The following is a 16,564-nucleotide window of genomic DNA, read 5'->3' as shown; positions in this document are numbered from 1 at the left end:
AAATAACTATTAGCTTTACCAGCTATTTATTCTTAAAAATGGTTGCTGTGCTTCCAAACCATGAATTTCCTTTTTTTTTTTGTGCTTGTGGAGGGTTTTTTGGGCAGTTTTCATACCCAGCTGAGCCACACATGCAGAGCCTTACATCCCATGTGGGTTCATTTCCAGGTGGGAGGAGGAGGTAACTAAAGAAATAAACTAAGGAAGGAAGTAAAGGAAGGAGGAATTAAGGAAATAAATCAAGGGAGGAAGTGAAGGAAGAAGAAATTAAGGAAATAAAGGATGAAGTGAGGAAACCAGTGAGTGAATTTCTGTGTCCATCTAGAACTGCCCTAAGCCTGCTGTACTTGAGCTGTATAGTTAATAACTCTGATTCTTTGTGTTTTTTGCATAATTTCTTGGAGCTGCTCGGTAGCTTTATTAATTCATTTTCCATTTTCATTTTTTAGTTTGGAAATGAGGAGCAGCAGCTGGCCTGGGCGAAGAGAGAGAGCGAAAAAGCAGAGCAGGAAAGACTGGCTCGGTTGAGGAGACAAGAACAAGAAGACCTTGAGTTGGCCATTGCACTCAGTAAGGCTGACATGCCAAACTCTTAAAGAGGGTCTTGGCCTCCACCCTGATCAAGAGAAACCTTGGAACAAAGCTTTTATAAAAATACTAAATCCTCGGTTTATATTTGCGGAAATAATTTCAGTCACCTTCAGATCTAAGCAGGAGTGGCTGGTTGTGTCTGACCAGGCTCTGTGTGGCTTCTCGAGTGCATAATCTGCAGGAAACACTGTATAAGCTGTATTATATGTTCTAGATCAAATTTATTGCTTGTAAGAAATTTAATGTGTAATCCTAAGGTACTGAAAGTTTCTTTATCTGAAACACAAATGTTGCATAGAGTAAACTGCAGCTTGTGAATCTGGTTTTTTTTATAACCTGAATTCCACTGGGTCTCTGAGGCTGCAGGATGGATTTCAAAGAAAATGTCATGAAAAGAGAATATTTATAGAATTAGTTTTCATTTGTTGCATTTATTTAATAATTCATGGTAAGCTAATCAGTACTTCTGCATCATCTATGTCAAAGCATAAATTCATTGGTATTTTTATCCAGAAGTTGTGGCTTTTACAAAAGAATCTGACAATTTATATATGATGGATACAGTAAACTCTATAAAACAGTACAAATTTGAAGACTCTAGAAATTAGCAGTTCTTCTAATTTAAGCTTTTGTTTGCATTGAGTTTTAATAATTGTATACAACTAAAAGTGGGAATTAATTCCGTTACAGTAAATGGGATAAATAATTTAGCAGTTAAATTATGAAGTAAAAATTCGCGTTATTGTAAGCAAACAGGATTGCAAAGTGGTGATACACCTTTGGGTGCTGCTTTAACGTGACATCAGGAAATGAAGTGGTGGAAAAGTTGCCACGTTTGAGGAGTGCTCAGCCCTGCCACTCACTGGACCCTCATTACTCCAACTGCCAGCACACAGAATGGGTTGTGTTAGCCAGGTGACCCTCTGGGACAGTCTCTACCTCTGCTTCTTCAAGTCCACCTCTTTGGGCTTACAGATCAAGCAGCTTTAGCTGAAATGAAACCAAGTTGAATCAGATTTTGGTTGCCAAATGCACATTCACACATCAGTTCTGGCAGCACTGTCTGGGTTGGCTCTAAAATCCACTTTGCAGGACTCAGACCAGGTAGGACCAGGTTTTCTATGCACTGAATGCTTCCACCTGGAAAAGACAACACAGAAGGTGTTTGACATGCCATAGAAACAATAAGTCTGTGAATTTAATTTGCTTACTAGAAATGCCTTTTCTGATTGCAGGAATTCTAAACCTTCAGTTGTGTTTGCCTTGGAATTTTCTGTCTCGTAGAGTAGGGATCTAGCCCAGCATTTTTAAATGTCCTCAGTCCTCTCTCCTGCCCTTCCTTCTCTGGGAATACAAAAGCTTTACATTCTGTCTTTTTACTGATGTGGCCCTTGTCTTACAATATTTTCTCTTTTTTTTTTTTTTAAATGTGATACTCCTTCATCATCTTCAGTGCATTTCTATTTTTTATGTCCTTGCTTCCTTACTTTTATTTTCGTCCTACAATGATAGTGCCTGCTCAGTGAATGAAAACAATCTTTCCCTGTTCTGTTGGGATTGCCTTATCCTGGATGCTTTCCTTACACAGAGGAGTCAGGCTGGATCTGCTTTTAGCATCCTGGTAACTTTTGGCTCTGAAATGCAGCCAGGACGTGGCATTTGCAGTCTCAGGCTTTTGTGGGGAGGTGGGTGGATGGTGGGTGTGCACACACACATCTGTTCTTTTTTAGGATGTTATTTTTAGGAGTCACAACTCCCCTTTTGCCCTGTGTCTCCTCTGCTAATGGTACTACAAATAATGTAAACATTTTCTTCTCCTCAGAAGGAGAGAAGATTTATTTCTAATACCAAAACCAACCTGTCTTTAATACTGTCCTTTGATGAGCCCTTTGGGATGCAATAGAAGCTATTTCTAATTTTGAAGAATCTGATTTGAAATCCCTTCCCATTGCAATATTTTTTTTCTCCAATATATGTTTGATTATATAATCAAACACACTAAACCACAAAAAATTCTCTCTTCTGTTGGTGTATAGAACTTGAAATCTCAGAGAGCTAACTTGTGTCTGTCTTCAGGTAACATGATAAAACTTTTGCTGTGAAAGAGCAATTTTCAAAGGCACGTGGCTGCAGGATTTCAGTGCAGCTGTACAAACAGGACCCACGTGTAAGATCCTCCTGTTCACTGGGACCTGAGTCCTTCTGGTGTCTCTTCTGCTACAATAAAATGTAGAAAGTAATGGCAGTTCTGGATGGGGTGATGTCACTCCAGTGGGACAGGTGGATGACTAAAGAGCTTGATGCATTTTTGGAGTTCTGTACCATAACAAGACTTTCTGCTGCTTTGTCAGGGCCCTAAAACACTGACTTTATAATGCTTCTAGGCCAATGAGATGATGTGTTCAAGGTGTCCAGCAGGGAGGCAGAAATGTGAATTAATCCAGCATTCTGTATAGTGTTAGGGCTCATTTTTGTATTTCCTTCTTGGCTCTTCCTCATATTTACTTGGACAGTAACTGCAGATCAACCAATGAACAGGGACAGAACACAAGGTATTGTCTATGCACAGTATTAGATTTAGGAACCTTAAATTTCCTGAAACACCCTTGATTCAAAATGTTATCACTGCAGTAGAAGAAAACCTAGCTGTGATTTCTTGCTTTGTGTTTAACACCATTTTCCATCTAAAAAGGAAGATTCCCCACATTCTTTCCCCATGCTGTAACTCAGTGTTTGTACAACACCTGCACTTGCTCTTCGAGGCAAAACTTTATTGTAAGACATTGCTCTTCTTCCTCCAGACCAGTGAAATTCAAAGCACAAAGAGGCCTGTTGCTATTTAGGCAGAGAAAATACACACAATGTAAGATATGGAAAATGTGAATACCCCCAGTGCATATACAGTGTACAGTGAGATCCACATTATTTGTGTCTATGTGTATATATACATATATATATATATATATAGAGTATTGTATAATGTAATCATAGTGTGTGTATATACATGTCACATGCTATGTCCAGTATATAGTTCCTCGTGCTGTACATAAAATATGTATATACAATGAATATGTAGAATATGCATATATATTCTATATATTGAAGCTTGTGTGTATGTCTGAATTCTGTAACCACAGATGGATGCAGAGCTGAATCTTTACAGAAATTCAGATTAGCTCATGGCTCTGAGAGTTTCAAAGTCCTGGTTAAAGAAAAGAGGAGAATTTATTTCTAATCAATTTGTATCAAGATTTCTTTCATTGACATGAAAAACTGTGTTCATTAGCTGTGCCAGGTGGAAGAGAACCCTGGCAGAAAGTAGTAATTATCTGCACTGGATGTAATTTCACATTCTTTGTCGTTTTTAAAGTATCTGTTTGGAATGTAGGCTCAGCTGCTGATCTTGCATGTCATCTTTCTTCTCTGGGCTGAGGCAGTGAGTTTTCTTCTATGCTTGCTCGTAGTTTCCCTCTTCCCTCTTTCCTTTCTTTTCCTTTTAAAAATTTATTTGTGGGGAGCTGTTCCCATGCACACACTCCAAACAGTCACAGGCAAAGGTGGAAAACATGTTTTTCTTGCTTCATTCCAGTTAGATTGGTCAGCTGGATTCCAGTTCTGTGTTTCCTCCATTTCCACCTGAGCTTTTACTTCAGGAGGAACAAATATCCACTGCATATTTGGCTTAGAGGAAAGAGTGGGGGTGATTCTTCTTCCTACTTAAATAAATAATTCGCTTCTGTGGTACCTTGAGTGATCAGTCAGAGTTTAGCAGGGTTTTATGTGGCACACATGTTTTATATGGAATATGTGCTGCTGCAATGACTCATGGAGAGCCCTGGATTGCACAGAGCACTGAGGCACAGCAGTGAAACAGGACAGACAGACAATTACTCACATGGAACCTGCACGTGCAGACAGTGCACAAAGGGCACAGATATTGAATTACCACATTGCCCCTCACAGAACTGTGTGTTCACATTGGCCTTCGGTGGTTTCCCTCAAATTGTCTGGCTGTAAAACCTCCCAGTCACCCTGCAATAAAACCAGATGCTCATAAAAGTCATATTTCCACAATAATGCTGTAGGAAATATTTTTATATGGGCAACTTTTTCTTCCTGGAGCCTCTGCCCTGTGAGGGTCATCAGTCCTTCCTGTATCTTGTTCCATGTACTGTGCTCTCAAAGTGTAGGAAGTTCCAAGCTGTGTCTTTATAAGTCTTTTTATTTTTAATTCCCATCTGTTGGCACTATTGTAGAAATCATTTTGTCATCTTATGCTCAAGGATAACACACTTTTCTTGAATTCTTCTTATAATCCTTTTGGGGTTACTATTTCTTCTTTAGTGTTTCTCCATTGAGAAGAATATTTGTTCTGTAGAACCGTGGCCCAAGGAGTTTTGGTCCAAGTAGAATTGTTGCTTTCCCTTGTGTAAGAGTTTGATTTCTCCTTTCTTCTGTATTTTTTTCCCTCCCTCTCAGGAATTTCATTTCTGCTTCATCCTCATTTAGAGCTGGAACTCTGTTGATGTGAATCGATCTCTGCTGTTAATGATCTAATTCAATTATCTTCCTGTACTAGTGGAACAGCCAAGTTTTTGGTTATATATTTGGTTATATATTGCATCTGTGTAGACTTCACAACAGCCATCTTTCCTTAGAAAGGACTTCTGCTTGGAGCATGATGGGATCATAGAAGATTTATTTTTAGAGTGAATATGTTAACTAGAATTCATTGACACACCTGTTTGATCAGTTGATATACTGCTCTTTTTACTTGAAAGTTTTATAAATAAAGGCTAATTTGTTATAAAATGGAATTTTCATTTTTCCAACTTCTGCCTCTCCCTTTAAGTTTCAAAGGAAAACTCCTATGACTGTGGTTCCTTCTGCTGGTGCAAGTACAGAGTGCTCTTCTGGTGTCCCTTTTAATATATCATTCTTCAGTCTGACCTGAAAAGGTGGAAACACAAAGTGGAAACTGCAATGTTGACCTAAATCTGACTAATATCTCCAAATATGTACATTATTGTGGTTATATTTATCTTTCAAATGTTATAACAAATTGTAAGGTATTTTAATTTTAACCCATCTCATGTGTTTATTGTTTAATATAATAAGAGAAATGTTATTGTTTAATATAATAAATGAAAGTTACTTTTTGGAGCTCTGAGATTTCAGCACTCTTTCTTTACTTTTTTTTTTTTTTGTCCACAGTTTCACAAGTTTTTCTGTTAAATCTGTGAATCTTGCTTTGAAGAACAGCTCTATTCCCTGCACTGAAATATTTTTCCTGTTGGCTGGTGCCCTCTGCGCTGTTCTCCCTCCCGTCCTGCCCTCTCTTCCTTGTCCCAGGCAGATTTGGGCTGAGCAGCCCAGCACCACGCCCTTCCCAAGCAGTCTGTGTGCAGCAGTGCTGGATGTCCTGGCAATTTGGCAATTCCACTGGGAGTGGCTGGGGAGATCACTGCAGACAACCTTTGCCTGGCTGGAAGGACACACCTCACTCTGACTCATTCTTCTCCCAGCTGTCCACTGGCTGCTCCTGCTCACCTGGCCACAGTGAGCAGCAGGTTGCCAAGCTTTCCCTCCAGCACTTTTAGTGCATTCACATTTTGGAGGATTTGAGTGCAGTGTGTCATAGATGGGCACAATCCCCAAATCACAACCCAAATCTTGTGTCGTGCTTCTCATCTCTCACAAAACCATGACCCAGCCCTCCACGTGTTGCTCCCACTCGAGTTTCTGGGGTCTGACACACACAGCATTCTCACCCCTATGTTTTGCCAAATTCTTTCCTAATCCACCTTGTCTGGGCTTAATCTGAAAGGATCCCCCTGTACCCATCACGGCCCAAGAGCCCCTTCACTGGGAAGGGAAGAAAAGCATCACCATTCTGCTCAGGATGTGGGAATTTCACCCTGAAGGCTGTCCAAGGTCTGAGCCCAGCTGTTAAACCTCAAACACAACTGTAGCATTTATTGGCTGAGCCTAAATCTGTCCCAGCTCTCCTCCTGGAATCCTGAGCTCCCACGCTGGAAGTGCTTGTCAGGTTTATCTCTAGAGCTGCTGAATCTCCCATCTGCTGTGCGTGACTCAGTGCAGTCACTCTGAGTACCTTTTCCCTCCTGTCTGCTTGTTTTGTGGGTTTTTTTAATGTTATGACCACAATCAAAACTTTTTATTGGTGCTGATGCAGCATCTCGTAAAATTGCTGTAGCCTTCCTCATTGATGAAATCTCACAGGACTCTGCCAGCAGCACACACAATATATTTCTGCTCTTTAACTTCCCATTTAGGTCCTTGATCACAATTTTCAGAATGAAAAAGCCCCGTGCTCTCTGCCTATCCCTTGCTTCCACAGAAAGGACATTCAGGCATTCTGTATCCCTTATTCTACAATATAATATTAAATTAAGCTAACACAACTCACGCTGTCAATGCACACAGACTGCAAATAAGTGGTTGTTAGAATCTGAGGATATTTTTGTGTTTAAGCCTCAGGCTCAGTAGTTATTCACCTAATGTATTAAATGTCAAAGGAGGTCATATCCAAAATGATATTCCAGATATTTCTTTGTGACATAATGAGTCAGAACTCCAGGTATGCTCTGAGCTGTATGAAGAAACTAAAAGTGATTTGAAGCAGTGCTCTAGTTATAAACCTGCAGCAGATAAATTCACCTGCAGTTTCTGTGTTGCTGAATTTATGCTCACAACCACAGGCAGAAAACTTCTGACTTGCTCTCTCTTACAATGAGAGCGGGTAAATAAGGAGGTAACAAATGCTAACAGTGGTTACAGAGTAAATGAAAACTTGGCTGTTTCTGCTCTCCTTGTGCTTAGAAAAGAGGTTTTGGTAAAGTTAACCCCTTCAAAGCAGTCCTTATGGTTCCTCTTTAGTCTGCAGTAAATACTGTAAGATAAATAATTGAGGCTGAAAAATCAGACCTCAAAAGAGTAGATAAAATAGATTTTCTACCTAATAAGCTCAGGATAAATCCGTGCATCCTTTGTGTAATGCAAGTGGAAGGTGCTGGTTGGTGGCAGGGGCTGCTCCCCATCTCAGCTGAAATGACAGGGAATGGATTATTTGGGACCAAATGATAGAGAGCTTTATGGGGTCTCTGGGAATCCAAACATTGAACAAGTTACCTCCAGGGCCTGTGAACTGAGCATGGCTGTGTGCTTCAGGGTACTGGTGTTTGGCTTTAAATCAATTACTCCTCTGGGTCAGTGGGGAGTGCTGCCAGAGGCTGGGCCGTGGCAGAGGAGCTGCTGCAGCGCCAGGGTTCAAAGCTCTGACTGCTTCACTCACAGCCTCTAGGAGATGTCTTGCACAGGACAGACCCAGCTGGGAGCAGCTGCTTCGAGGACACCCAGGAATTTTAAAGTTTGTCGATGCCACCGAGTAGGTTTTGGATGCTAGCACTGAGGATGGCTTTCTCCCTGCTAAATTACATGGGGTTTGGGATGAATTTTTTGCTAGTTGCCATAGCGATGGCTACATGACTTTGTTGTAGTTGTTTTTTCTAAATATAGCAAAAGAAATTGCTAGAGCTTGGGGTTCTGGCTTCAAAAATTCAATTTAAGCAAAGCCTAACAGCTACTCTGTGTTAGAGGTGCACAAAATAGCTTAAGAAACCACACAGCTTCTACCACAGAAAACCACAGAACCACACAGTCCTATAATTTGAAGAGTGGACAAACTTATTTTGGCATTCTTGTGGATGGAAGACCAAAGTTTAGAGCCAGTCAATGTTTTCAGGCAGTTTGTAAATGGCTGTGAGTAACCAAGGGCTCGCACAGGTTGAAATGCCCCATCCTGCCTCAGGTGAGCCATGCCCTAAAGCTTCAGCTCTTCCAGATGTGATTAGCTACAATACTGAATCTAAAATAAACCTCCAGAAAATCCAGGGGGTTTCTAGTCCAGCCTTCCACTTTAGGGTTAAAAATAAAGAGATTTGAAAGGGTCCTGCCTGCTGGCTTGCTGGGTGCTGGCTGTGCACAGGGTGCTGGGCTGGTGCTGGGTATGCACAGGGTGCTGGGATGGTGCTGGGTGGTCTTACCAGTTCTGGATTGGTTCTGGATTGGTGCTGGGTGTGCACAGGGTGCTGGGTGGTTGTTCTGGGTATGCACAGAGTGCTGGGTGGTCTTACCAGTTCTGGATTGGTTCTGGATTGGTGCTGGGATGGTGCTGGGTATGCACAGGGTGCTGGGATGGTGCTGGGGTGGTGCTGGGCTGTCTCACCAGTGCTGGATTGGTTCTGAATTGGTGCTGGGATGGTGCTGGGTGTGCACAGGGTGCTGGGATGGTTCTGGGGTGCTGCTGGGCTGTTCCACAGGGTTCTGGGGTGCTACTGGCTATGCACAGGGTGCTGGGTGGTTGTTCTGGGTATGCACAGAGTGCTGGGCTGGTGCTGGGGTGCTGCTGGGCTGTCTCACCAGTGCTGGATTGGTTCTGGATGGGTGCTGGGTGTGCACAGGGTGTTTGAATAGTGCTGGGTATGCACAATCTGCTGAGGTGCTGCTGGGGTGGTGCTGTGTATGCACAGGGATCCTGGGGTGGTGCTGGGCTGTTCCACAGGGTGCTGGGGTGCTGCTGGGTATGCACAATCTGCTGGGGTGCTGCTGGGTGAGCACAGGGTGCTGGGCTGGTGGTGCTGGGCTGTTCCACAGGGTGCTGGGGTGCTGCTGGGCTGTCTCACCAGTGCTGGATTGGTTCTGGATGGGTGCTGGGATGCTGCTGTGTATGCACAGGGTGCTGGGGTGCTGCTGGGTGAGCACAGGGTGCTGCTGGGTGAGTACAGGGTGCTGTTGTCACCTTCAAACCCAAAGGGGACCGAGCCACAGGCCCTGCAGCAGCTGGACCTGGTCCTGCTCTGGGCTGTTTCAGAATTACAGTTCTGTCCCATCTCAGAGGAGCCTGACTCTTCTCAAGTCAGTGGGTGAGGAAAAAGCGTTTTTAGCAGGGTGAAACAATGCTCTGAAGCTCCATGTGGAAGGATCTGACTTCAAGCAGTGACTGCTCTGGATGGAACCTGAGTTTGGCAATATTTACCTAAGTTTTCACCAGGATCACTTTGCAGAATTTTTATGTTTCTGCACTTAACCTGCTCTGACTCACCTCACAATCTACCTTAGAACAATAGGGAGCCCATGGCTGTGGTATCTTATATTAATATATGTGAAAATCTTGTTTTCAATGGACATTTCCTCCCATTAGGTTTAATTACAACTTCTGCAGTTTTTTCCTTGCCCTGGTGTGTTAAAATCGAATCCAGGATAGTGCAGGTTGTGGTTACTGGATGCTCCCTGGGAGGCAGATGGTTAATTAGAACAAAATTACTTAAGAGATGACAACCTGATGGTCAGTTATGAGAAGATGTGGAGCATTAGTGGTTTCCTGCTGCCTAGGGGATGCTGGGTAGATCACTGGAATTACAGCATATCTTTGGATGTACTCATTTAAAACAATTAAAGAAAGGAGGGAAAAAAGAAAAAAAAAAGAGGGTTGACAATTACTCATAATAGAATGTGAGAAGAATGAGATCAGCATCTCTTTTTTTCTGCTGCAAGATGATCTCAAGATTCAAGAACATGCAGTTTCCTGTAAAGACCACACAGCTATTATCACCAATGCCCTCCCTTAAACAGTGACAAGAAAGTTTCTTGTGAACTTTTATTAGTGCTTTGTCCCCCCATCCCTTCCCACATTCAGAGGACTGACTTTATATACTTTTATATGAGGTCTTTTATATTTCTGTATGAGGACTCCTCTGCTCTATTTTCTGTTGAGTCACTAATGTGAAAACTCAGAGAGCACCACCTTTCCACATCTTGCTCCTCTTTCCACATCTCCACTGCTCGTCAGGCTCTGGCACTGTTTGGCAGCACAGATATCTCCTGATGGCAGATACCAACTGCCTGATCTGAGGACTTTTTAGTGAGCAGGAGCAGAGGCAGCAGAGGTGATAACCCCCACAGCCAGGCTCACCTGGAGCAAAGGCAGATCTGGATGCTGCCACGCTGAGGCACTGGAGGAGGAGGAGGAGGAGGAGGAACACCCAGTGTGGTTTTTTAAGGGCTGGTGACTGTGGTGACCTTTATTTCTGCACAAAGGCCCTGAGCAGCACACAATACCTTCGTGCCATTCACAGGCTGCATTTTGGAACCCCAAAATCCCAGAACGGTTTGGGTTGGAAGGGAGCTTAAAATCCCTCCTGTTCCACCCCTGCCATGGGCAGGGACACCTTCCACTCTCCCAGGTTGCTCCAAGCCCCATCCAAGCTGGCTTTGAACATTTCCAGGGATGAAGCAGTGACAGTTTCTCTGGGAATTCTATTCCAGTCCCTCACCACCCTCACAGGGAAGGATTTTTTCCCAGTGTCCCATCTCACTCTGCTCTCTGGCCATGTGAAGACCTTCCCTGTGTCCTGTCACTTGAGCCCTTGTCTAAAGCCCCTCTCCAGCTCTCTTGGAGCCCCTTTAGGCACTGGAAAGGGCTCTGGGCTCTCCTTGGAGCCTTCTTTTCCCCAGGCTGAGGATTTGGAAGGGAAGAAAGCTGGTCAGAGCAGCCAGAGGTCAGGAGAGCGCTGGGGACAAGCAGGACCAGGTAAGTGTGCTGTGGTGTTGATGCTTGCAAGCTCTCCTCCCCAGGCAGATGTGGGGCTGAGGTGTCACACCTCTTTGTCTTTTAAATTGCAGCACAAAAAAGGGAATTGTTTAAGCTTGCACTGTGTTGGTGAAAGCTGGGTTATAACAAAAACCGGGAGTGCTGAAAGCTGGGGATGACTATTAACCATTTCCAGTTCCTCAGAAAGAGCAAGGGAAAGCCAGGTGAGTATGAAAAGATGAGGGGAAGAATTTTAGAAGTTGTCTTCTTAAAAGTTATAAACACCAAAGGACGTGCTGAAATATGAAAATATTCAGCTATGGGGAAAGAGAAGGAAATATCTAGAACTGTTGCAACAATGAGTGTGCCAAGTTTAGAACATCTTTAAGTCATCCTCACTTTCTGGAATTAGATTGTGCAATTTTTTTTTTTTCTAGCAAATAAATGAGTTTTGTTGTTGATGAAGAAACGCTGAAGCTCCCTTTTATTTCACTTTGAAAGAACTACAAAAGTGAAATGTGGAACTCGTTCTTCCATGCCAATGATTAGGAGCCCAAAATACATCTGTTCCACATGATCAGCTGCAGCCTTTGCTTTCACAGAAGAACAGCTATATTTGTAGTTACCCTAAATGCATTCCTGTTGATTTCATTCTTGTGTATTCTAACACGTAAAGCCAGAAAAAAAGGGTCACAGTCTTGATTAAAACCAAGCTCCAAGTGCCCATATGTTAAGGAAAAAATGCACCAATATCGAGCTGAATCTGCATATTTGATTAGCAGTGGTACACAGGTATCAAAACTCACCACAAACTTTAGAGGACTGTAAAGACAGAGGATGCCCAGCAGACTGTCAGGACACTGCTTGGATTTACTGCCTGGCTTTCTGAGCTCACTTACAGCTCTGAAGAATTTTTTGGGGGCTCAATTTGACTTTTGTAGCTGTCTTTACTGCTGTAGCTGTTGCAGTATCCAATTTACTTGCAATTAGTTTTCAGAATCTCGATTCCTGACTGATTTTTCCCCCCAAATACTTAATAACTGTCTTAACTCCCGAAATCTAGGTGGCACTACAAATTATTAAGGGAATTTAAGTTGTGGGGAATGAGTTATGAAGGTATTTTAGCCTGTGTTGTGAATTCATGCTTGAATTCCACTACTGTTCCATTGGAATTCTGCACCAAGTTCTTGAGAACAAGGATAATTTATGTACAAGAATGCCTTAAAATAAGCCCCCATAATTACAAAAATGCAGTGTTTAAATTTATAGTAAAAACCCACACACTGCTGGCAAAACTATAACTGCATCTGGAAAACATTAAGAATGCTATTAAAATAGTCTAGCATAAACTAGAAATGAGACTGAAATTACAGTGTTGCTTACTTAACCATTTTTAGGAAGTATATTTTGAATATGATCTACTTTCCTATTTGATTTTTTGATAAAGCACTGTACTATGTCTGATTTACCACTGAGAATACCTTACTTACTCCGTTATCTATTTCAGACAAATCCATGGCTCAGAGTTTTTTAAGTGTCTTGTTACAGTTGTTGATAATTTGAAACACAATCAGGTGGTTGCTGGTCCAGCCATCAGGGAAAAAGCAACAGGGATATCTCAAAGGAGAATAAAAATCACAGCAATTAAAAACTTATTTTATTAAAAAGATGAAATGCTTTCAAACATTGAAAAATTACGTTTTTATAAAAACAGAAATAGGCAAAATACCCATTTGTCTTCTATTTACATATACAATATTTCTCATTGTATAAAACTATTTACAATATATAAAAAAAAAATTACAGTAAATAGGTTATTTTCTTACAAGACATCAAGCCCTGTACTTCTAGTGTAGATCATGGCAAACAAGAATACTATTGCACCTGTGAACCAAACAGCCGAACAAGAGGAGTGTTCTCTTAGCCATGCCTTCAACTGAGATCTAAACTAACATCGTCAGCTACCGTAACATTCATCTCATCTCTTCTAGGGTCAACTTCAGGCAGTTTCCATACAAACATTGTCTTGTAAAGCTTAGCAACGGGCAGTTAGAATTAGGAAAAAAACCATATTTACAGCTTCTTCTATACAACCTGTATGGAGTCTTTTTACCCTTCACAGAAGCTGCATAAATTAACCCCTTGTTCTCCTGACCGGGACGGGCGGGTCAGTGCCTCGGGCACGGCGGGTTCCCCTCGAGCCCCCTCTCTCCGAGCCTCCTGTCCGTCCTGGAGCGTCGGTCCGTGCCTCCCTATGTAGTACCAGCTACAGATTTATTTATTTTTTTTTTTTAACCCTTCTGCACCTGAGCAGTTTTGCGAGGTCCAGTGGCGGCAGGGCGGGCTCCCGGGGCTACATGTGCCGCTTCATGTGCAGAGCCAGGTGGTCGGACCTGGAGAACGCCCTGTCGCACAGGTGGCACTGGAAGGGCCGGTGCCCCGTGTGCTTGCGGTAGTGCCGGGTGAGCTCGTCCGAGCGGGCGAACTTCCAGCCGCAGCCTTCCCAGTTGCAGTGGTAGGGCTTCTCACCTGTTTGGGGAGAGCGGACACAGCGTGACTCAGCGTGGCATCACACACCAGGCAACCTGCCCAGCTCTGCTCCAGCGCATCCCTTCATTCTCCACCTACCAAGCCCTTCCACTCAAGTGCTTTTAAGCTAAATTACCAGAAATTCCTTTACCATAAAGCCCTTTCGCCCATACCTGCCGTGCAAATCTTTGGAGAAAGGGCTTTAGAAGCCCTTAGTAGAAAAGCTTTGACTAACACCTGGATGTTACGGACCCGACCGCCAGCTGTGAATTTAACAGACTACAGGGTAAAAGCTGCAAACTTTTGACACGGGGCTATCCCAACCGGCACCCAGCCCGTGTCCGCACACCACCAGCAATAATTAATTAATTATCTGTGTGCGTCCTGAGATACCAGCAATAATTAATTACCTGTGTGCGTCCTGAGGTGAGCCTTCAGGTGTGAGCTCTTGGTGTAGGTCTTCCCACACCCGGCGTAGCTGCACGTGTGAGTGGCCGTCCTCTTCCTCGGCCACGACCGGCGTCCTCGCTTGGGTTTGGAGTCCAGCAGCTCCAGAGGGGAGGAAGGAGGGGTGAGCATGCCCCTGGGAGCCGAGGGCTGCAAGGGCAGGCTGTCCTCGAAGAGGCCAAACTGGGAGGTGTTCTGGTACTGGAGGTGCGTCTGCGGGTGGTGGAAGCCGGAGGCCGGGTGGTAACTCTGCTGGTAGGACACGGACGAGGGGCACATCATCTGCGAGTGGCACTCGTTCGCCATGAGGTCGTCGGGGCTCAGCGGCGGCGTCTCTGCCCCGGGGATCTGCGGCGAGCTGGCCACCCGCGGCTGCTCGTAGGCCATCATGCAGGTGGCGTTCCCCTCCTGCTTGATCTTCGGGCAAGCCTGGGGCACCAGACCCAGGACCGGTCCATAATTGTCCATGTCGGGCTCGGGCTTAATGTTCTCGACGAACTGCGGGCCGCCGAAGGTGGGGGTCACGAAGAAGCGGCCGTGGACGCTGCCAGGAGGGCAGTAGCTGGAGTCCATCTCGGATCGCAGCATCTCCGGCACCATGCCGGCGTTGTAGGGCGGGGGGCTGCCCTGCTCCAGGGCACTGTAGCATCCCGGGGACGGGCTCGTCTGGTAAAAGCCACCGCTTTCGCCTTGGGCAGGGGGATAGTCCCCGCCGGCAGCGCCCTGGCCGTAGCCATCGCTGCCCATGGAAAGGATAAAATCCAGCACGTTGTTGAGATCCTCATCCTCTTTGCGCGGGGAGAGGCCGCCCCAGGTGCCGGCGGGGGTCTTGGCCTCCTGCTCACACTTCCACCTCTGTGGGGAGAGAAAAGGGACGGGGTTAGAGCTGCCCTTCGCCTGGGGGGCCGCGGGGCGCAGCGGGGCGCGGGGCACACTCACTTCGTGCAGCGCTTTCTCGCGGCAGGGGCTGGCGAAGGTGGCGAAGGAGGGCAGGGCGGTGTCGCTGAGCGCCATGGTGCGGGACGAGCGCGGCCGGCCGCCCTCCGCACCTTATAACGCGGGCGCGGGCGGCCCCAGGCCAATTGCAGGAGCGGAGGAAACGCGTCCCGGACGGGGCGGGCGGGAGGCAGCGGCTCGGGCGCAGCCTAAATTTAGCCCCGGTATAAAAGGACGCGGCGGCGGCGGCGGTCCCAGCCCGAGCGGGGCGGAGCGGAGCGGGGACGGGCCCCGGCCCCTTCGCCGCCTCCCCTCCAGCGGGCGGCCCGGGAGCCGCGACCCCCGGGTCGGGCAGGGCTGGGGAGCAACGACCCCCGGCTGGGGCAGAGCCCAGAGAGCCGCGACCCCCGGTTCTGGCAAGGTCTGGGAGCCGCGACCCCCGGGTCGGGCAAGAGCCGCGACCCCCGGCTGGGGCAAGGTCCGGGATCCGCGACCCCCGAGTCGGGCAAGGTCCGGGAGCCGCGACCCCCGGCTGGGGCAGAGCCCAGAGAGCCGCGACCCCCGGGTCTGAGTGCCCGGACACCGAGGGGTCTCTGCCCGGACACCGAGGGGTCTCTGCCCGGGACACCGAGGGGTCTCTGCCCGGACACCGAGGGGTCTCTGCCCGGGACACCGAGGGGTCTCTGCCCCAAGTGAGCCGTGGAACACCAAGGGATCTCTCCGTCCCTGCTGCAGGGACACTGAGGGAGCCTGTGCTGTGCTAAGAGACACCCATGAGGGGCTTGGGTGGGATGAGGGGCCACAGGGGGACCCTCCCCATGGAAACACCCCCAGGATCTTTCCCGACACAGGGGATCGTGCTGTGGAGGGCAGCAAGGGCTCCCTGACCTGGAAACACCGAGGCAGCATCTGTGTCACGAGGGGACACTGATAGCCACAGCTTCAACAGAGAATGTGCCGTGGGATGGGGAGCGCTGAGGGGTCCTTGCCCTGGGGACACTAAGAAAGACACCATGAGTTAGGGGTTTGATCCCCCCACGCCTCTGAGCAGCTGCCCCACAACCCAGCCTCATCCCTGGGGCGTGTGGTGCAGTCAGGCAGAAAAAGAAGGTGGAAGAAGAGTGGAAGATGGAGTAGGGAAAGGAGAAATGCCCTGCTCCCGTGGGTAACTGCTGAGCTGATGAGGGGGTCTCTTGGCACTGGTCACCCTAAAGGTCCCAGATGCATCTTGGTGCTGACAGAAAGGTGTTTGATGCCACTCTTGCACGGTCCTGGCTGGAGTTTTACATTTAATGGAAGTCCAGATCTGTGGCAGAATTTCCATTTGCTGCACAAAGATTGCCAAAATCAATGTTGCAATGAGAGAAAAAATGCACGTAGCTTCTGTGATCTCTGCTCGTTGTAAGCAATTTACAGTCTTGGGCTGATTTTTCAGAAGGGAAGATTGTT

General features: G+C 46.2%; 2 protein-coding genes across 6 annotated transcripts in view; one reads left to right on the top strand and one right to left on the bottom strand.

Annotated features, from left to right (window-relative positions):
* The window catches only part of EPS15L1 (epidermal growth factor receptor pathway substrate 15 like 1), a 45,687-nt gene extending 40,279 nt beyond the window's left edge, over positions 1-5,408 (top strand). For 3 of the 4 annotated variants that reach the window (XM_064396603.1, XM_064396602.1, XM_064396604.1), the window contains one exon: positions 450-5,408. In XM_064396603.1, the coding sequence (XP_064252673.1) occupies positions 450-596 (147 nt within the window). In that variant the 3' untranslated portion in view covers positions 597-5,408. The remainder of the gene's footprint in view (positions 1-449) is intronic. The other variant, XM_064396605.1, reaches the window with a different exon arrangement.
* An 8,072-nt stretch (positions 5,409-13,480) lies between these two features.
* On the bottom strand, positions 13,481-15,294 carry KLF2 (KLF transcription factor 2). 2 transcript variants are annotated; one of them, XM_064396542.1, is made up of 3 exons: positions 15,119-15,290; positions 14,143-15,034; positions 13,481-13,732 (listed from the first exon to the last, which is right to left on the bottom strand). In XM_064396542.1, the coding sequence occupies exons 1-3, from the start codon at positions 15,191-15,193 to the stop codon at positions 13,557-13,559; spliced, it is 1,143 nt and encodes a 380-aa protein (XP_064252612.1). In that variant the 5' UTR covers positions 15,194-15,290; the 3' UTR covers positions 13,481-13,556. The 2 variants fall into 2 exon arrangements, with proteins under 2 accessions (XP_064252612.1, XP_064252611.1); XM_064396541.1 differs by having other exon boundaries at positions 14,143-15,294.
* Between the last annotated feature and the right edge of the window lie 1,270 nt (positions 15,295-16,564).

Source organism: Passer domesticus, chromosome 21 (assembly GCF_036417665.1).
Source record: "Passer domesticus isolate bPasDom1 chromosome 21, bPasDom1.hap1, whole genome shotgun sequence".
Classification (NCBI taxonomy): domain Eukaryota; kingdom Metazoa; phylum Chordata; class Aves; order Passeriformes; family Passeridae; genus Passer; species Passer domesticus.
This window is presented reverse-complemented; position numbering and strand designations above follow the sequence as displayed.